The following is a 16615-nucleotide window of genomic DNA, read 5'->3' as shown; positions in this document are numbered from 1 at the left end:
CGTGTCATAAAGTGGCCACGGTTGGGAACCCCTGATCTAAGGCATATCTGTGCTATAGAAAAAAATGATGTAATAATTGCTCCTTCTGAGCAGGGAGCTTTTGGAAGTCTAGATCTCTTTAAAAGCTTTCCGTATTCTCATCCAGGATTGTTAAAGAAAGAACAAACTGTTAAAATGGCAGTTTGGTAGCCTATTTGGAATGTGATTCTGGACAGATACCCTTTCTGAAGAGACGGAACTCACAGAAGAGGTTAGGTTTCTTGATTATCAGGAACCCTCCCTAGACCACAGAGGTCAAACTTGATCGCATCACGTGACATATCTTGACATATTGCAATATATTATTGCCTTTGCAGAGCCGGGGTAGGCGTGGCGTGTGCGTGACTCATCTGGCCCACAGGCCACCAGTATGCCTAGACCCCTAGAGGTTGGTCCTCAGATGTTGCTGGTTTACAATTTCAGCAGCTTCTGTCAATACCATGAGTCATAAGGGATGATGAAAGTTTTAGTTCAGCAACGTCTGGAGGACCAGAGATTTATCATCCCACTCACTTTCCTCCAAGTTTTGCTGACTTCCTCCACTGGAGTTTGATTGGATCAGAAGGAAATTGGGCAACAATCTGCAGGCAGTAAGTCCCAGGACTAGAAATAATTTAGCAATGCTCATCCTTATGCCTTCAAACATGAAATCTTTTCTACATGTGCCCCAAGACTAGGAAAGGCTTCCTTTCAGCTGCATCCCAAGTAGTGTAATTCCAGAGTTAGTGGTCATATGTTCTCCTTAAATAGCAATGTAGCAGGACCTTTCTGTGGATGCTGCTGAATGGTGGCCTGATCCAGTAGCTCTCACAACTGGTCTGATTGTCAACTGGAGCTCATTAGAGCCTTCAAAGGAAATAAAAACAATAGCTAAGCTTACTTATCTAGGACAAACTGGAATTTGATGTAGTTCAGCCTCTCTTCTTCTAATTTCTGAACCAGAGATGCTATTCCATAGAGCAGGTGTGGTGACAGAGTAGGCGCATCTCTGAATCCCACCAGATGCCACGCCTGAGTGGTGGAGTACCAACTCAGTTAAATCTTGGTGTGGTGTGTGGGATGGAGGGTTTGTTGTCACTGTGTGTTGGGGGGAGAGAGCACGGGGGAGGCTCAGCTAATCTCAATGTACACATGTTGTACTTTGACAATAAAGGTTTATTATTATTATTATTATTATCTTGCTGGATGGTAATCCAAAGCATGCAGTTCAACTAATAATCAGGCTCTGTACCATGAAGCACTTTATAAGTAACAATCAGACCTGAAAGTCCATGTTATGTTACATGGACATAGCAAGGTGCTCCCATAACTGCTTGCACGACTGTATTTGGATCAGTGGTGAGGTGTCTTCAGGGGCAGCCCCACGCAGTCCCCACTTGGACTAGACAAGAGTTATCCAAGGCACAGCTGACAGCAAATAGAACCTTCCCAATGGAGAAATGGGGGCAATTGGCACACAATATAGATTTGTGCAAAGATTGCCACCTGCTCTGCAAGCAGGAGCTGAGTATCTAGGACAGGGGTGTCAAACTCAATTTCATTGAGGGCCGCATCAGCATTGTGGTTGCCCTCAGGGGGCCGGGTGGGTATGGCCAGGGTGGGCGTGGCCTACTGGGTGGGCGTGGCTAGAGTGCGTATGGCCTACTGGGTGGGCGTGGCCAGCTCTAAGTTGTTCGCATCATGGGTGCCTATGGGGGCCTGGGCAGGAGTGGGACAGATCTGAGGGTCTCTGGCAGGAGGAGGGTCTCTGGGCCAGGGCCAAGGCAGTGGGGGCCGTTCCCTCACTGTTTCCAGGATGGCTTTGCGGGCTGCATGAAACCACTTTGCGGGCCGGATCTGGCCCCCGGGCCTTGTGTTTGACATGTCTGATCTAGGAAGACCCCCAACCTGTATTTTAGTTGTACCTGGGGGAGGACCACACCTCCCAGAATTAAAGGTAGAAAACCTTCAGTTCCATTTTGCATGAATTCAGCTTTCTTTTCCTAAATGGCCAATCTGATTTTCTCCATATTCTTGAACTGTTGCAGGGATATTTAAGAAACCTGCCCTCTTCTGTGAGTTCCATCTCTCTGCGACTCCACCTGTTTTCCTGCTTGCCATTCAAAATATTAACCAGAGACCATCTTCCTCCACCTGGGCTTTTCTACAGAAACTTAGAGCACAGCTTCTTAGCATTCCAGCTGTTGGGGATTTTAGCTCTTCTTCATGTCTGCATTTTTTATTTATTGCTAATTGTTCCCAACTTAAATATCACTTCAAGTCAAATTACAGAGCTAGTTTTACACCAATGTTAGATGTTAGTCTTAGCCCCTTCCCATATCACCCTTATTTTTTTGAACATCTTTAGCCTGCTTATCATGTGCTGATTTATTTCACAGGCAGCTACGTTTCCCAAGACTGCAGCCAACATTGGTAATAATAATGGGAGTTATAGGTCGATAGCATCTTGAGGACCATAGATTCCCTAGTTACATAATAGTACTGCATTTCTAGCCCAATGTAGCCTTAGGAAGGAATCTCCCCCAAAGGGGCTGCTACTCACTAGTATCTTGGTGGTATAGGCACTGTTGATGGCAATGGCATGCACCAGCAGATCCAGTGTCTTGGATGTCAGGCTCCTGGGATCAGGTGTCTCCCTGTAGTGAGTGTCACCCATGTAGGACTGCACAACTGTCATGCGATTGGTGGTAAGGGTCCCTGTCTTGTCCGAGCAGATGGCTGTGGCATTGCCCATTGTCTCACAGGCGTCCAAATGCCGGACCAGGTTGTTGTCTTTCATCATTTTCTGTAGTCAAGAAAAGAGATTCAAACATTTCAGTTTATACATATTTTTCTCCAAAGGAGAAGATTGAGCAAATTAGGGCCCAGCATCCCACCCACTTGCATTCCTATAGTGTTCCAAGAATAGACGAGGGCAAGTTTTGAGTCTTTTTTGGGGGGAGGATTGGAGGATTTAAAGGACAAAATTCCTAGTGTATTCAGAGCCCCCCTTGAAAATCCTGATCCTCTCTAAGTGCCAAAATATACATTTGTACTCTTGGGCAGCCACTTCACGTTGTTATATTCAGTTGGTAATCAACTCTTCTAAGACGCTTGACTTCTGTAGATGCCATACCCTAAATCAGGGGTGTCAAACTCAATTTCATTGAGGGCCGCATCAGCATTGTGGTTGCCCTCAAGGGGCCGGGTGGGCGTGGCCTACTGGGTGGGCGTGGCTAGAGTGCGTATGGCCTACTGGGTGGGCGTGGCCAGCTCTACATCATTGGCTTCAAGGGTGCCTATGGGGGCCTGGACAGGAGTGGGACAGATCTGAGGGTCTCTGACAGAAGGAGGGTCTCTGGGCCAGGGCCAAGGCAGCGGGGGCCGTTCCCTCACTGTTTCCAGGATGGCTTCGTGGGCCACATGAAACCACTTTGCGGGCCGGATCCGGCCCCCGGGCCTTGTGTTTGACATGTCTGCCCTAAATAAAAAATAAAAATAAAATTCCTCTAAGTCAAAGATCTTTTTCACAGCCCATTCTGTATCTGGATGACTGATTATTGTTTCCTTCCTGAAGAATTTTCCAATTTGCTCTGTTACACTTCATGCTGTCACGTTCATTTCTACAACCTATCAAGATAATTTTGTTTTATTTGAATATTATTTCTGTTCTGTAAATGTTGGGCATCCCTGAAACTTTTGTCTCCTCTGCACATTTGATAAGCATCCGTTTAGCCTTTCCATCCCACTTATGAATCCAAAAATTAAAGATCATAAGATCCAGGAATGATATCTTATTCCAGTTGGATCAGAATCCAATAGAGAGCTAACCATTAATGACAATCTACCTAATTATCCTATTTCACCCATGCTTAAAGTAGCTTGCTGATCATTGAACCATGGATACTTCTTCAAAAGTTGGTATTCCTATAATTTATTAAGGAAATTATTGATTTAGAAAATGAATTAACCAGTAATCTGGTGAAAATAGCTCTTGACAAATGCATGCTGATTCTTAATCATGAGTGCATCATTTTCAAGGTGATGGATGATGATCTGCCTTGTGATCTAGTCTGCAAATCTTCTTAGATTTTCCTGCTAGGTTAACTTGCATCAGAGCTTCAAAGGGGGATGGCCATCAGAGTGCATTTATGGGAATAGATGACACCAAGAGCATAGCCAAGGGTCCAGCCGTGTATTTTAGAGAACACCAGTGAAGGCACTCAGGACATAATGCTCACCTTGACAGAGTAGGCCAAAGAGATAGTGACAGCCAGTGGCAAGCCTTCGGGCACAGCCACCACCAGGACGGTGACCCCGATAATAAAGAACTTGACGAAGTATTGCACGTAAACAGGAGTGCACTCGGCCAGCCACGTCTTTCCATCAATAACAAAGGTTTGAATGATGAAATACAGGACGAGGATAATGACTGTGATAGCTGACATCACCAGCCCTAGCAGGATTGGACGAAATTAAAAAAGAAGAAGAAGAAGAAGAAAAGAGACAGTCAGAGGTGACAGCAAGACCTGAATCTGTGAAATCACACACCCTGCAAATAAGCTTGCATCTTGAGAACATTTTGTATTAAAAGCCAGAATGTGAGAAGAAAAGTCCCCAAAGGGCTTTTGGCACAAGGCTCGGTCAATTCCACAAATTTTCATTGTTAAAATGTGAACTGATGTTGTTGCTATCTAAACAGCCTTCTCCAGGCTGATGGCCTCGGGATTATATCTCTTTTCACCAACATATGTCTCTAGAATAGGAATGAAACCTGTTAAAGAAGTTCAATCTTTAGGACAATCGATTGAGGGAGGCTACTCAAAGAAACAAAGCAAGTATGTAGAGAAAAGAGGAGCAATCTCATCCCCTTTCTACTATATTTGTAATGTGAACCTAAGGGAGTACTAGAGATTCATGGTAACATTATAACATTGTGTCTGTTTCCATCCCATAGAGATGGGAAATTCAGCTTCTCGGCAGCATCTGCTCGGCACCTTGACAAGGTTGATTCCACCAAAGGACCAGGTTTTAAGGGGATTTCCTCCCCTGCTCCCTACTATAGGGACAGACCTATTTAAGAGCAGGTGGCTTTTAATACCATAAATAATGGGAAACTGGGTACAAAGCCTTTGGGCATCAAAAGTTCCAGTTTAATCGGCAGAAAATGATCGACCAAACACTATGAATTTAGACACTCTATCTTCCTGAGTGCAAAGACTTACGTTTAATAAATAGTTTATTAATTGATTAGTCTTACAGTGGTATCAAGTAAAATAAAATAGGATAAAATACTAAACAAAAAATAGATTAAATACACTAATGAAACAGATACATGGCAAATACAAAGAATCAGCATTCAGATAAATACGTCACCTTTACACGATAGCCTTATTTGTTTGATATTACAGCTTCTTAGCTGAGCTGCCTTAACTATAACTTAGTAGTTCTGTCTTTCATAAGGACTAAGGCATGGCTGAGTCTTCGTGTACTGTACGCTTCTCTTGAAAGGCAGAGAGAAGGATGAATTAGGTTTCCCATGACCCCAAGTATGCTTTCAATGTCAGGGTTAGTTCATCTCTGGTAGGAGATATAGGAATATAGCCAGCCGTACCAACAGGCTGAAAAATAGCTTTTATCCGTGGGCTGTTAGGCTTTTAAATGGGACATAATCTTATGCAGAATTGTCTTGGGAGGCCGGTGTGTGGTGTAGTTGGTTCACATAGTGTGGTGGGATGGTGTTCTGTACCAGCCTGCTACCGGCCCTGCAGAAAAGGTAGGGACGACCCCTTTACAAATGGCAAGAGGCTGGAATTAAGCCTGCCAAATTTATTAACATAAAACAGAGCAAAACAAGACACGAACCATGAAACAGGAGCTATGAAACAGGAACTATTCAAGCGGTTGCCTTCAGCAAACCAGCCCTCCCACCCATTCCCCTTTTATACAGTTCAGGGCGTGGCTTCTCTCTGCCTCCTTCTGAGGTGCCCCATTGCCTTCCTCTGTTTACTCCTGATTGACTGCCTCCTGCGTCGGGTGTCCTTGAACAGGGCCAGCTGTGGGTCATCTTCATCCACGCTGTCAGGCTCACACAGCTGGGTCTCCGTCGTGACCAGGTGGGAGGGGCCTGGCTGAGGGCTCTCATCAGGAAGCTCTCCAACCCCCTCAGCAAGCTCTTCAACACCCCCCTCTTCCTCTGAGTCGTCCAACCCAACTGCCGAACCCACAGGCTGACCCTGAATCACAACAGATGGAGGGTTTGTTGTCACTGTGTGTTGGGGGGAGAGAGCACGGGGGGAGGCTCAGCTAATCTCAATGTACACATGTTGTACTTTGACAATAAAGGTTTATTATTATTATTATTATCCCTCTAAAACTGTTAAAACCGAATTAGAACATTGACAAGGAGTAACAATGGAGAAATAATTGATATGGAATCAATGAAAATCCTTGCCTGATTCATACACATTGCATAGCTGGCCTTCTCCCAGCCAAGGATATTCATTCATTCATTTATTAGCAATGGTGCTTCCAAGCTCACTTCCCTTTCCAAAGGGAAGTGTCCACCATTGCTGCAATGCAGCTGCTCCCCTCACTGCCCTCATACCTGCTTTCCCAATTTGAACAGCCAGTTTGGTGAGCTTCCCCTGCAAGACAGATTTCTCTTTTTTGGGCACACTGGTCTTCTTCTTCTCTCGCTCTTCCATCTCACCACCCTCGGCACTTTTCAGGGGCTGCATCTCCATGGCAACTGCCCCGTCCTGTTTTTTGGCTGCAGAGAGAAAGAAGCAAATATGGTTTCGCCAGAATTGCTGACTCTTTATTATCATTCTGCTACTATGCTTGCCCTTCTGTTTGTGTCTGTGCGTTTTACTTTTCTTCATCCAGTTTATAAACAACATCCTGGTATGCTACAAAAAAATAAAAATAAAATAAGGCAGATATTTCCTAGTATATTTATCTCCATAAAAAAAACTTGCTCATTGCCTGTAACTGAATTTATGTTTTGTACGAAGCCACTATGATGCTCAATTTTGGGTTAGCAAGATACGTGAAACTAGACATACCAGTAGCAGTTTATAAACCATGGTTTATGGTTTAAAGTGAAATGTGAATCCAGCCAATTGTAACTCAGTGAACAAAGTACTTTTTTTTAAAACTTAGGACTTAGCAAGAGGTTTGAACTCAGTCTTCTATTAAAGGCATAAAAGCAAGGCCATAATAAGTTGCTGTTCTTTTTGCAATTTTGCAACTATTGCCATAATCAAAATGGATATATTGGGTAAAGGAGAATTTGTCCAATGTTAGGGCTGCAGTAATTTTTCAAAATTACTTTTTACTGCAAGTTGCATGATTCATTCCTGGATTTTTATAAAGTTGTGTTCCCAGGCAACATCATACATCATTATAATAGTGCTGTGTTTTTCTATTCTGTGTTTTTTTTTCTGAATGTAGCAACTTGTTTAAGGGAAATGGTGTTATTGTAAAATATATTTTGATTGCTAATATTAAGAGTGACCTGGATTTATACACTACAAATGAGTTATGACTTTATTTGGTTTTGACTTATAACCTGTGGACTAAATCACCATGGCTTATTTAACTATCAGTAATTAAACCACTAAGGGACGCGGTGGCTCAGTGGGTTAGGACACTGAGCTTGTCGATCAGAAGGTCGGCAGTTTGGCGGGTCGAATCCCGAGTGCCGCGTAACAGAGTGAGCACCTGTTACTCGTCCCAGCTTCTGCCAACCTAGCAGTTCGAAAGCACGTAAAATGCAAGTAGAAAAATAGGGACCACTACGGTGGGAAGGTAACAGCGTTCCGTGCGCCTTTGGCGTCTAGTCATGCCGGCCACATGACCACGGAGACGTCCTCGGACAAGCGCTGGCTCTTCGGCTTTGAAACGGAGATGAGCACCGGCCCCTAGAGTCGGAAACGACTAGCACGCATGTGCGGGGGAACCTTTACCTTTACCTTTAATTAAACCACTGCTCTTCCTCTATTTCACCTACACCCATGCACATAGCAGTTATCAAACAAAAGTGCCATCCTTCCCATGTCTATGGAGATTCTCAGTCATCCAGGTCATGGTTGTCCCAAAGATGCTTTTCCAAGAGGCAACTGGACTTTCTTTATTTTTCCTTGAAGACATTTCACTTCTCTTCCAAGAAGCTTCTTCAGTTCTGATTTCAGTCAGAACTGAAGAAACGTCTTGGATGAGAAATGAAATGTCTTCAAGAGAAAGCAAAAAAATAAATAAATCCTGATGCCTCTTGAAAAAGTGCCTTTGGGACATCATTCCCATGCATTCTTTTCATGGAAATTCTTCCAATATATAGAACACATCTTTATAACCAACTTAGCTTGTTTTAACTGCAATGATTTTCCCAGTGAGCTCTAGAAATGTAAGTTCCAGAGAGAGAAAAAGAGATTTTCAACAAACATTAGGACCCGTTACAGAAAAGCCATTCAGCTGCCATGGACGAACAAAACTTATTTTCATGATAGGTCCAGAAATTTTGCATCTCAGGTGGGACATACTGTTCTCTGATTCATTCAATGCTTACTGAACCTAGAGAAATACAATATACAAACATATATTGAAGAAGACACTCATCTCTTTTAAGGCTGAATAGCCATTACTTTCCAATGCTTTAACAGGAGTTTTGCTAACACTGTGTTTTGCACAAGATGCTTATTTTTTCAAACAGTCATATTGCATTTTATTCTTCCTTGGAAAGAAGCTCTTTTGACAGGCCTACTGCCAAAAAGGCTCAATGTTGAAAAAGTTCAACATGCAGTTCAAAGTCCAGCAAATATAATATAGTATAGCATCTAGTATAGCATCTTAATAGCATATATCCTGTTTTTCTGCTGATATTACAGAGAATGTTGGTTAATCAAAGCAACTCTTTTATTGTCTGGTAGATGGAACCAGATTTCTTTTAGCTTGGAAATGAAGAGAAAATAGAATCTGACTAAAACATTTGCATGACTCTAGTTCTAGGTTGTAAACTGCTAGAAAATCCAGGTTTAAGTGAGGTCTCTTATTAAACTCTGTATGTTAGATCAAGTGGGGATGTGGGCATCCAGATGTTGAAATCCAGTCTTTATTAGCTATGGTGAGCATGACCAGTGGCTGAAAAGAATAGGATGCATTGAGGTCTTATCTACTAATCTAACCTAAGTGCATTATTCAATATCAATTTCCACTTCAAAACCTCAACATCCACCATGTTTCTTTTTCTTTTTAAAATTTCTGTGCTTTGCTTAACCAGAAGTGTTTTATTTAAATCTGAAGACTAAATTCACAGTCAATCAAATATCAATTGCTACTATGCCCTAGAATCCTAGGGTTCAACAGCACCCTCTAAAGATGTAATTCAAACACCTGAAGTTAACTATATATTATGACCCTAAATAAAAGCTAGTTTGCTGTATTTTGTTTGGTCCTAGTACTGGATGATTGACATGTTCTTGGAAGAGCTAAAAGACAGGTCAAAATGATACATATTTATTCCTACAGTTCCTAGGAAATGAACTGAACTTGATAGCATTTAATTAACTAATGGGTTGTAGAGGTTCTCTGAGTTTCATTTTCCATGTGCAGACTTTTATAATCCATCTAGGTAACATCTTCAGGGCTATAATCTTGGAGAAATAGAGTTTGTTGTGGAATATATAGATGCTTAATAGGCCATGAAACAATTTGCAAAATAAAAAACAGGAAATATAAACAAAATAAATAAATAGACAAGCTCTAAATATCTTGATCTCAGATCATCAAGTCTAGTCTTGTTACTATTGGAGAAAATGTTTTATTTTATTTATTTATTTATTTATTTATTTGTTTGTTTTTATATACCGCCCTTCTCCCGAGGGACTCAGGGCGGTGTACAGAGTAAGGTAGGTATACAGATTGAACAATAGAGAAAAACAATAGTAAAAACAACTGAGACCCCAAGAGCTATCAGGCCAGGCCGGACTGCTGGAACAGGTAAGTTTTTAAATCGCGCCGGAAGGTGCGGAGGTCGGGGGCCATCCGGATTTCGGTAGGCAAGCAGTTCCAGAGGGCTGGCGCACCCACTGAGAATGCCCTCCCCCTGGGGGCCATCAGCCGACATTCCTTATGGTATAACTAAAAAAATATTGAGGTAGACTATCAAGCTCTGGAGAATGTTATGTCTTTCTGATATTGCTGGCACCTCCAACTAAATGTAGGCACTCAGGAGATACGATGGGGAAAGATTTACCTTTGTTTTGATTATTCTCCACTGCCCCATCCTGCTGCTTCCCTACAACAGAAAAAGGGAACGACAAACACAGGACACTTGAGAACAGACAACACAGCACCAGTACAACGTGCACACACGCACACACAAACACACACACTCAAACACACATACATACTATGCAGAGCCTGGATCATGATAAAGCTCCTCCCACTATGCCCTGTAGGTTATGGTCAATCTTTTCCAATCTGATCGCCACCAATTATATTGGTTTGCAGCTTCCATTATTGTAAACCAACAGCCAATGGCTGGATGGATAGGGCAGGGATTGTAGTCCCACATTTGGAGAACACATGGCTGAGGATCATTAGTGCAGGCGCAAGCAACATATAGCTGTAACTAGAAGAAATGAGCCTAATCTGGTGTCTTTAATCTACTGCTTTGTCGGACTGAACTATATCTATTGAAAAGAGTGGGGATAATTTTAAGTTCCTGTAAAAAAAAGAAAAAGGGTGGAATCTCAACTGATTTCAAGGATAAGATGCTCAAACAGGCTAAGTGAAAACATAGTATAGGATTTGCAGAACTGGGAGAAATGTAAATATAGCAATGAACATAGAGAGATCTATTGGTGTTTAAAGTGGAATGTACTAAAAAAGAAGAAGAAGAAACAGCTTTTCTACCAAAGAATGTTCTCCTTGACAAAACTAAGCCAAGCAAGGTTGTCCCAGCATGACTTTTAAAAAGATGATAGAAGTCTTCTTCATAAATCACAGCTGACCATGTAGTGACAGCATCACTACAAAATATCTGATTGTCTCCATCTCTCTGCCTTGTTGCTTCTCACTCTCTTCTTTGACCTCTTTTTGCCCAGAACAAGAGAAGGCCTGGTCTCCTCATCCTTGATGCACTTTGTTCTGTACCAGCCTGCTACCGGCCCTGCAGAAAAGGCAGGGACAACCCCTTTTACAAGAAGGCAAGAGGCTGGAACTAAGCCTACCAAATTTATGGATACAAAAGCAAACAAGACACGAACCATGAAACAGGAGCTATTCAAGCGGTTGCCTTCAGCAAACCAGCCCTCCCACGCATTCCCCTTTTATACAGTTCAGGGCGTGGCTTCCCTCTGCCTCCTTCCGAGGTGCCCCATTGCCTTCCTCTGTTTACTCCTGATTGACTGCCTCCTGCGTCGGGCGTCCTTGAACAGGGCCAGCTGTGGGTCATCTTCATCCATGCTGTCAGGCTCACACAGCTGGGTCTCCGTCGTGACCAGGTGGGAGGGGCCTGGCTGAGGGCTCTGCGGAGCCTCAAAGCCATCATCAGCAAGCTCTTCAACACCCCCTTCCTCCTCCTCTGAGTCATCCGACCCAACTGCCGAACCCACAGGCTGACCCTGAATCACAACACACTTATTGGCTTCCTGCTCTAAGGTACCAGATGTCCCACTTTCTAGAAGATGGGTGTTTATTGGAATGGATCCTGTCCTAGAAAAGCTGTTCAGCCTGAGTTTATTTTAACAGGCCAAAAAAGAAGAGTGAACACATTTCTTGAAGTTCTTCATCAACTGTTAGAATACGAGATATATTATACATTTATTTTCCCTTTATCCAGAAGAAGTGAAACTCTTTCTCTTTTTTAGTGTTGTATAAGCAGCACCTGTAATTTATTGTACCCTCCCGGTGATGGTTAGGATTAAAACTCAGGGAAGACTATAAAAACAACCTGTAGAATGAGCAGACAAGTCCAGATAATTACTGAGAGGAACAGCAGGAGCTGGGTTGAGTCCAAAATGCATTATTATGGTTGTCCAGAAAGCCAGCTAGATACTTAGACTGGATTTGATATTTTCCTCCACCTATTGCCTATTATTATTATTATTATCTGTTCACAATAATGTAAAGTCACAGCTGCTAGTTCCCTAGCTGGTATTGGCCTTCTTATGTAACAGGTTCTTCCCAAGAACCCAGAATGTCGTAATGTGACAGCATACTCTATGTGTGAATCTAAACAGTGTGGCCTTTTACTATTGAAAGATGGAAATGTTGTCAATGTGCTGATTTTCTAAGTGCCATCCAAATTTTTTTGGAATGCACCCAGCGTGCTAATAACCACTGGCTGGTTTATGTCATCATCTTTCAATTTTGAGTTTTGATACTTAGTGATCTTCTCCAATTCTTTGCCTTCTGTTCTATATTCCCTGGTGTTGCCAGATCAATTATCCACTTCCTTCTTTTCAACAACAATTATACTAAAATTTATCAGCTGCCCAACTGTAGTGGTGGTGTGCATGTCACTGTTATAGACTTAAGTGAAATATGTGATGCCTGATGAATGCATCCCTTTCTATGTAGAAGAACCATCATTAAAAGAACATGCAAGAACATGCACAGATTTCCATCAGGGATGGAATGTTTTGCTTGCAATTAGGTTTTCAGGAGGCAGGGCTTTTTTTCTCATAGAACGCACCTTTTTTTGATGGAACTTTGTAGGGTAGGCAAGGCGGGTTGTAGGACATGTGTGAGTTCCGGCACCTTTTTCTTTTATAAAAAAAGCACTGTCAGGAGGTAACAAGGAGTATTTCTTTCAGCTCCTGCTTGTCATCTCCCTGGAATACTGGGAGACTATACTACATGAAGGGACGCAGTGGCTCAGTGGGTTAGGACGCTGAGCTTGTCGACCAGATGGTCGGCAGTTTGGCGGGTCAAATCCCGAGTGCCGTGTAACAGAGTGAGCGCCTGTTACTCGTCCCAGCTTCTGCCAACCTAGCAGTTCGAAAGCACGTAAAAATGCAAGTAGAAAAATAGGGACCACCACGGTGGGAAGGTAACAGCGTTCCGTGCGCCTTTGGCGTCTAGTCATGCCGGCCACATGACCATGGAGATGTCTTCGCACAAGCGCTGGCTCTTCGGCTTTGAAACGGAGATGAGCACCAGCCCCTAGAGTCGGAAACGACTAGCACACATGTGCGGGGGAACCTTTACCTTTTTATACTACATGAGTATTTGATATGAACCAATAAGTTTCTTCCTGTGTTCTTGTGGATGCTCATAACTGGCTTGTGTGGATGATTATGCATTATTTGGATACTGAGAGATATAGCAGTGCACACATATCTCCTATACTCTCCATGCTGGTAACCTTTGATCTGGCCTTGAGAAGGGAATCAGTGAAAGAAGGGATCCAGCACAGAGAGGATGCTGGAAAGGGAAGGCACAACAGGGGCCAAAATTAGTGGGACTCAGGGAAGACAGAAGCAACATTAATATGACAACTGGAGTGGCAGCTATTGTGAGGGGCAGGCCTGGCCATGGAATGTTGTATTCTGGGGCAATACAACATTGCCCACTTTGTGCCAAGGTACCTTCCTGCCTCAACAGTATAGGCATCTGCAAGTATGAAAGGAGATTCACAGATCAATTCTTCCAACAAATGGCGCAGGTGCTGATATATTCTATCCAGTGGCCCTAGTATTCTCCCTTCAAGCTGCTGCTGCTGCTGATGTTATCCATTCAGTCATGTCCGACTCTTGGCAATTCTATGGGCCAGGTCTCCACATCTTCTGATCTAGCACTACTTCTTTGAGTCGTTCTGTGCTCTGGCTTGTGTCAGCTTTGATAGTATCCAGCCAGCAAGGTCTGGTTTTCTTTTACCATTATCTCTTCCAAACATAACTGCTTTCTCCAGTGAATTTCCCCATGTGACATGGACAAAATAAGTGAGGCACAGTTTTGTACTTTTGTCTTCCAGTGACGTGTCTGGGGTTACGTGCTCCAGTACTTGCTTGCTGGTCATCCTTGCCATGCCAGGAATACACAGGAGCCTTCTCCAGCACCACAGCTCAAATGAATCGATTTTCTTCCTGTCTTTCTCTTTTTCAGGTCCAAGTTTAACAACCATAGGTAGCTATGGGGGACACATTAGAGTGGACTAAGGTACATTTCATTGCCAGGATGATGTCCTTGCTTTTCCATAATCGGCTCATGTACAGTACATTATTGCTGCATGACCCAGTGCAAACCGACTTTTTATTTCTGGGCTGCATTCACTGCTTTGAATGATCTGCAATCCTAGGAAAATGAATTTTTCCATGCATTCTATCTCCTCACTGTTAATTTTTATTTTGATGTTTCCATTCTTTGCAGGGGTCATGAGGTTGGTCTTTTTGATGTTCAGAAATAGACCAAAATTCTCACTTTCTTTTTTGATTTTCCTGATGAGATGTTTCTGAGATGACAGAGGTATCATCCTTCAAGATGAACCAACACCAAATACTGCAGAGCTACTTTTACTTGAAGAAGGAGGAAGGAGGAGGAGAGAGGGGGAAGGGAGTGGGGAGGAGGAGGAGGAGGAGGAAGGGGAGGAGGAGGAGAAGCAGAAGCAGCAGAAGCAGAAACAAGAAGCAGAAGCAGAGACAAGAGGAAGGAGGAGGAGGAGGAGGAGGAGGAGGAGATTTTTTTTTATTGAAATATGCATGGTGGCTAGAAAAAAAACGGTGGAGAGAGACGGGAGATAATAGGAAAAGAGAAGACTATTGGTAAAGACATTTGCTTAGATTGTTGAGCCAGAACCAATCAATTAGGATAATTGCTGATTTCTACTTAGTTTTCTCTGATGCTGAGTTGTTAATAGATAATTTGTAGGCTACAGTGTAAGGAGAATGGCCACAGACAATGACTAAACTGATGGCCAACTTCAGCTAACAACTGCTAAAAACTCTGCTGGCTTAGGGATGACCTTAAGCAGAAGCTGGATGGGGAGGTGCTATCCTGCCAATTCTCATGGATTTCTTAGCAACTTTTGATACCATAACTGAGTTTGAAGGGTATTGTTTTGAGATCTTTCTTGCCCAGAATGGTCATGGGAGAAAACAGCCATCCCATACAAACATATGAAACTGCTGGGGAGTTTTGAAGTGGGTGTCAACAGTGTGCTGATGATCTCCAACTCTACTTTTGCTTAAGATGATGCTATTATAAACAATTTCCCTACTCTGTCAAAAATGCAGAGAAAAACAGGAGTGAGGTTTCTGCTCTGCCAGATATATGATATTATTATTATTATTATTATTATTATTATTATTATTATTATTATTATTATTATTATTATTATTATTATTATTATTATTATTATTAATTTTACTTGTATACCGCCCTTCTCCCGAAGGACTCAAGGCGGTGAACAGGGCAATACATGTTAAAAAGACAGAATACAAAAATTAAAAAAGATTAAACAAGTGCCCAGAACTCTTAGATAGATTAAAACGCATTTAAAAGTAATAAAAACCCGACCCCCTCCCATTAGGCCAGGCCAGCTTGTTCAAAAAGATACGTCTTTAGATATCTTAGTTTCAACATCAGAGCCCTCCAAGACAGCCAATACGTCAGTCTTCAGTCCACATTTATTAACATATTAGTGAAACAATGGATAATTATTCTGGCATTAAACACTCATCATGGCTGATGTTAACGATGGATGATATTGCATCATTTTGGATGCAGTCACTTAGCCCTTGAATTAATGCATTATGCTAATTATTAATGCATTATGACAGTGGGACAATTTGCCATTGTATTTAAATTGACTGTGGTGGGTACCTAAAGGCAAAGTGTACGTAGGATAGGATTCACAAATGATTTCACGTCCAGATTCTGACCAAAGGTATGTCTGCTAACTTATAAATAACTAACTAGAGTAAAGTCACTACAGTATAATATGCATCTTCTGACAATGACCTGGCAATAGGGAATGTTAGGAAGACATGCAGGTAGTAAAATGATAAAACAGGAAGCCAACGTATTATGGAGAGAGATTGTTAAAAAAGTATTGTGAGTTTTATTGGGTGACAGTGATTGGCTAACATAGTTTTTGACTGAGATATTGGCAATGCTTCAGCCAGCAGAAGTTTTAGATTGACATAAATGGCTTTTTGTAAAAAAAAAATATGGAAGTGTTGTAGAAACCATCAGGGACTGCGAACAAATTATTCTATTTATTAGTTAAGCAAATTTACATGGTTACACAACTCACACACAAGAACTCTGAGAGGCTTACAACAATAGAAACCCACCATATAAAACCCCCAAACTTCCTATTAGATGAGTTAATAACAAAATAAAGTAATTATTTAAGATGCCATTTATTTAAAATCCCTTTGCTACGAAGAATTTGGTACTACTATCCCCTTAGCTCAATTGTTCTTTGAATAGGGGTTAATTGTGTTGTAGTAGATTTTTTAGGGCCAGCAGTAAAGCAATACAATTTTGAACATAATTAACAAGCTAACACAGAATTAAGTTGCTTATTATTCAGATGGAATAAAAAAAGGGAAATTAGGGAGAATGGGACACTTTTCTCTTGCACCGT

General features: G+C 42.1%; 1 protein-coding gene across 16 annotated transcripts in view; it reads right to left on the bottom strand.

Moving 5' to 3' along the window:
* The window catches only part of ATP2B3 (ATPase plasma membrane Ca2+ transporting 3), a gene marked incomplete at both ends in the record, with an annotated part of 87938 nt that overhangs the window by 46043 nt on the left and 25280 nt on the right, over positions 1-16615 (bottom strand). For 10 of the 16 annotated variants that reach the window (XM_081321600.1, XM_081321609.1, XM_081321611.1 and 7 more), the window contains 4 exons: positions 2582-2824; positions 4260-4474; positions 6626-6790; positions 10274-10315. In XM_081321600.1, the coding sequence (XP_081177726.1) occupies positions 2582-2824; positions 4260-4474; positions 6626-6790; positions 10274-10315 (665 nt within the window). Of the gene's footprint in view, positions 1-2581; positions 2825-4259; positions 4475-6625; positions 6831-10273; positions 10316-16615 lie in introns of all 16 variants that reach the window. The other 6 variants (XM_081321610.1, XM_081321606.1, XM_081321614.1 and 3 more) reach the window with 3 other exon arrangements.

This window comes from Vipera berus (genome assembly GCF_964194415.1).
Source record: "Vipera berus genome assembly, chromosome: 2".
Lineage (NCBI taxonomy): Eukaryota > Metazoa > Chordata > Lepidosauria > Squamata > Viperidae > Vipera > Vipera berus.
This window is presented reverse-complemented; position numbering and strand designations above follow the sequence as displayed.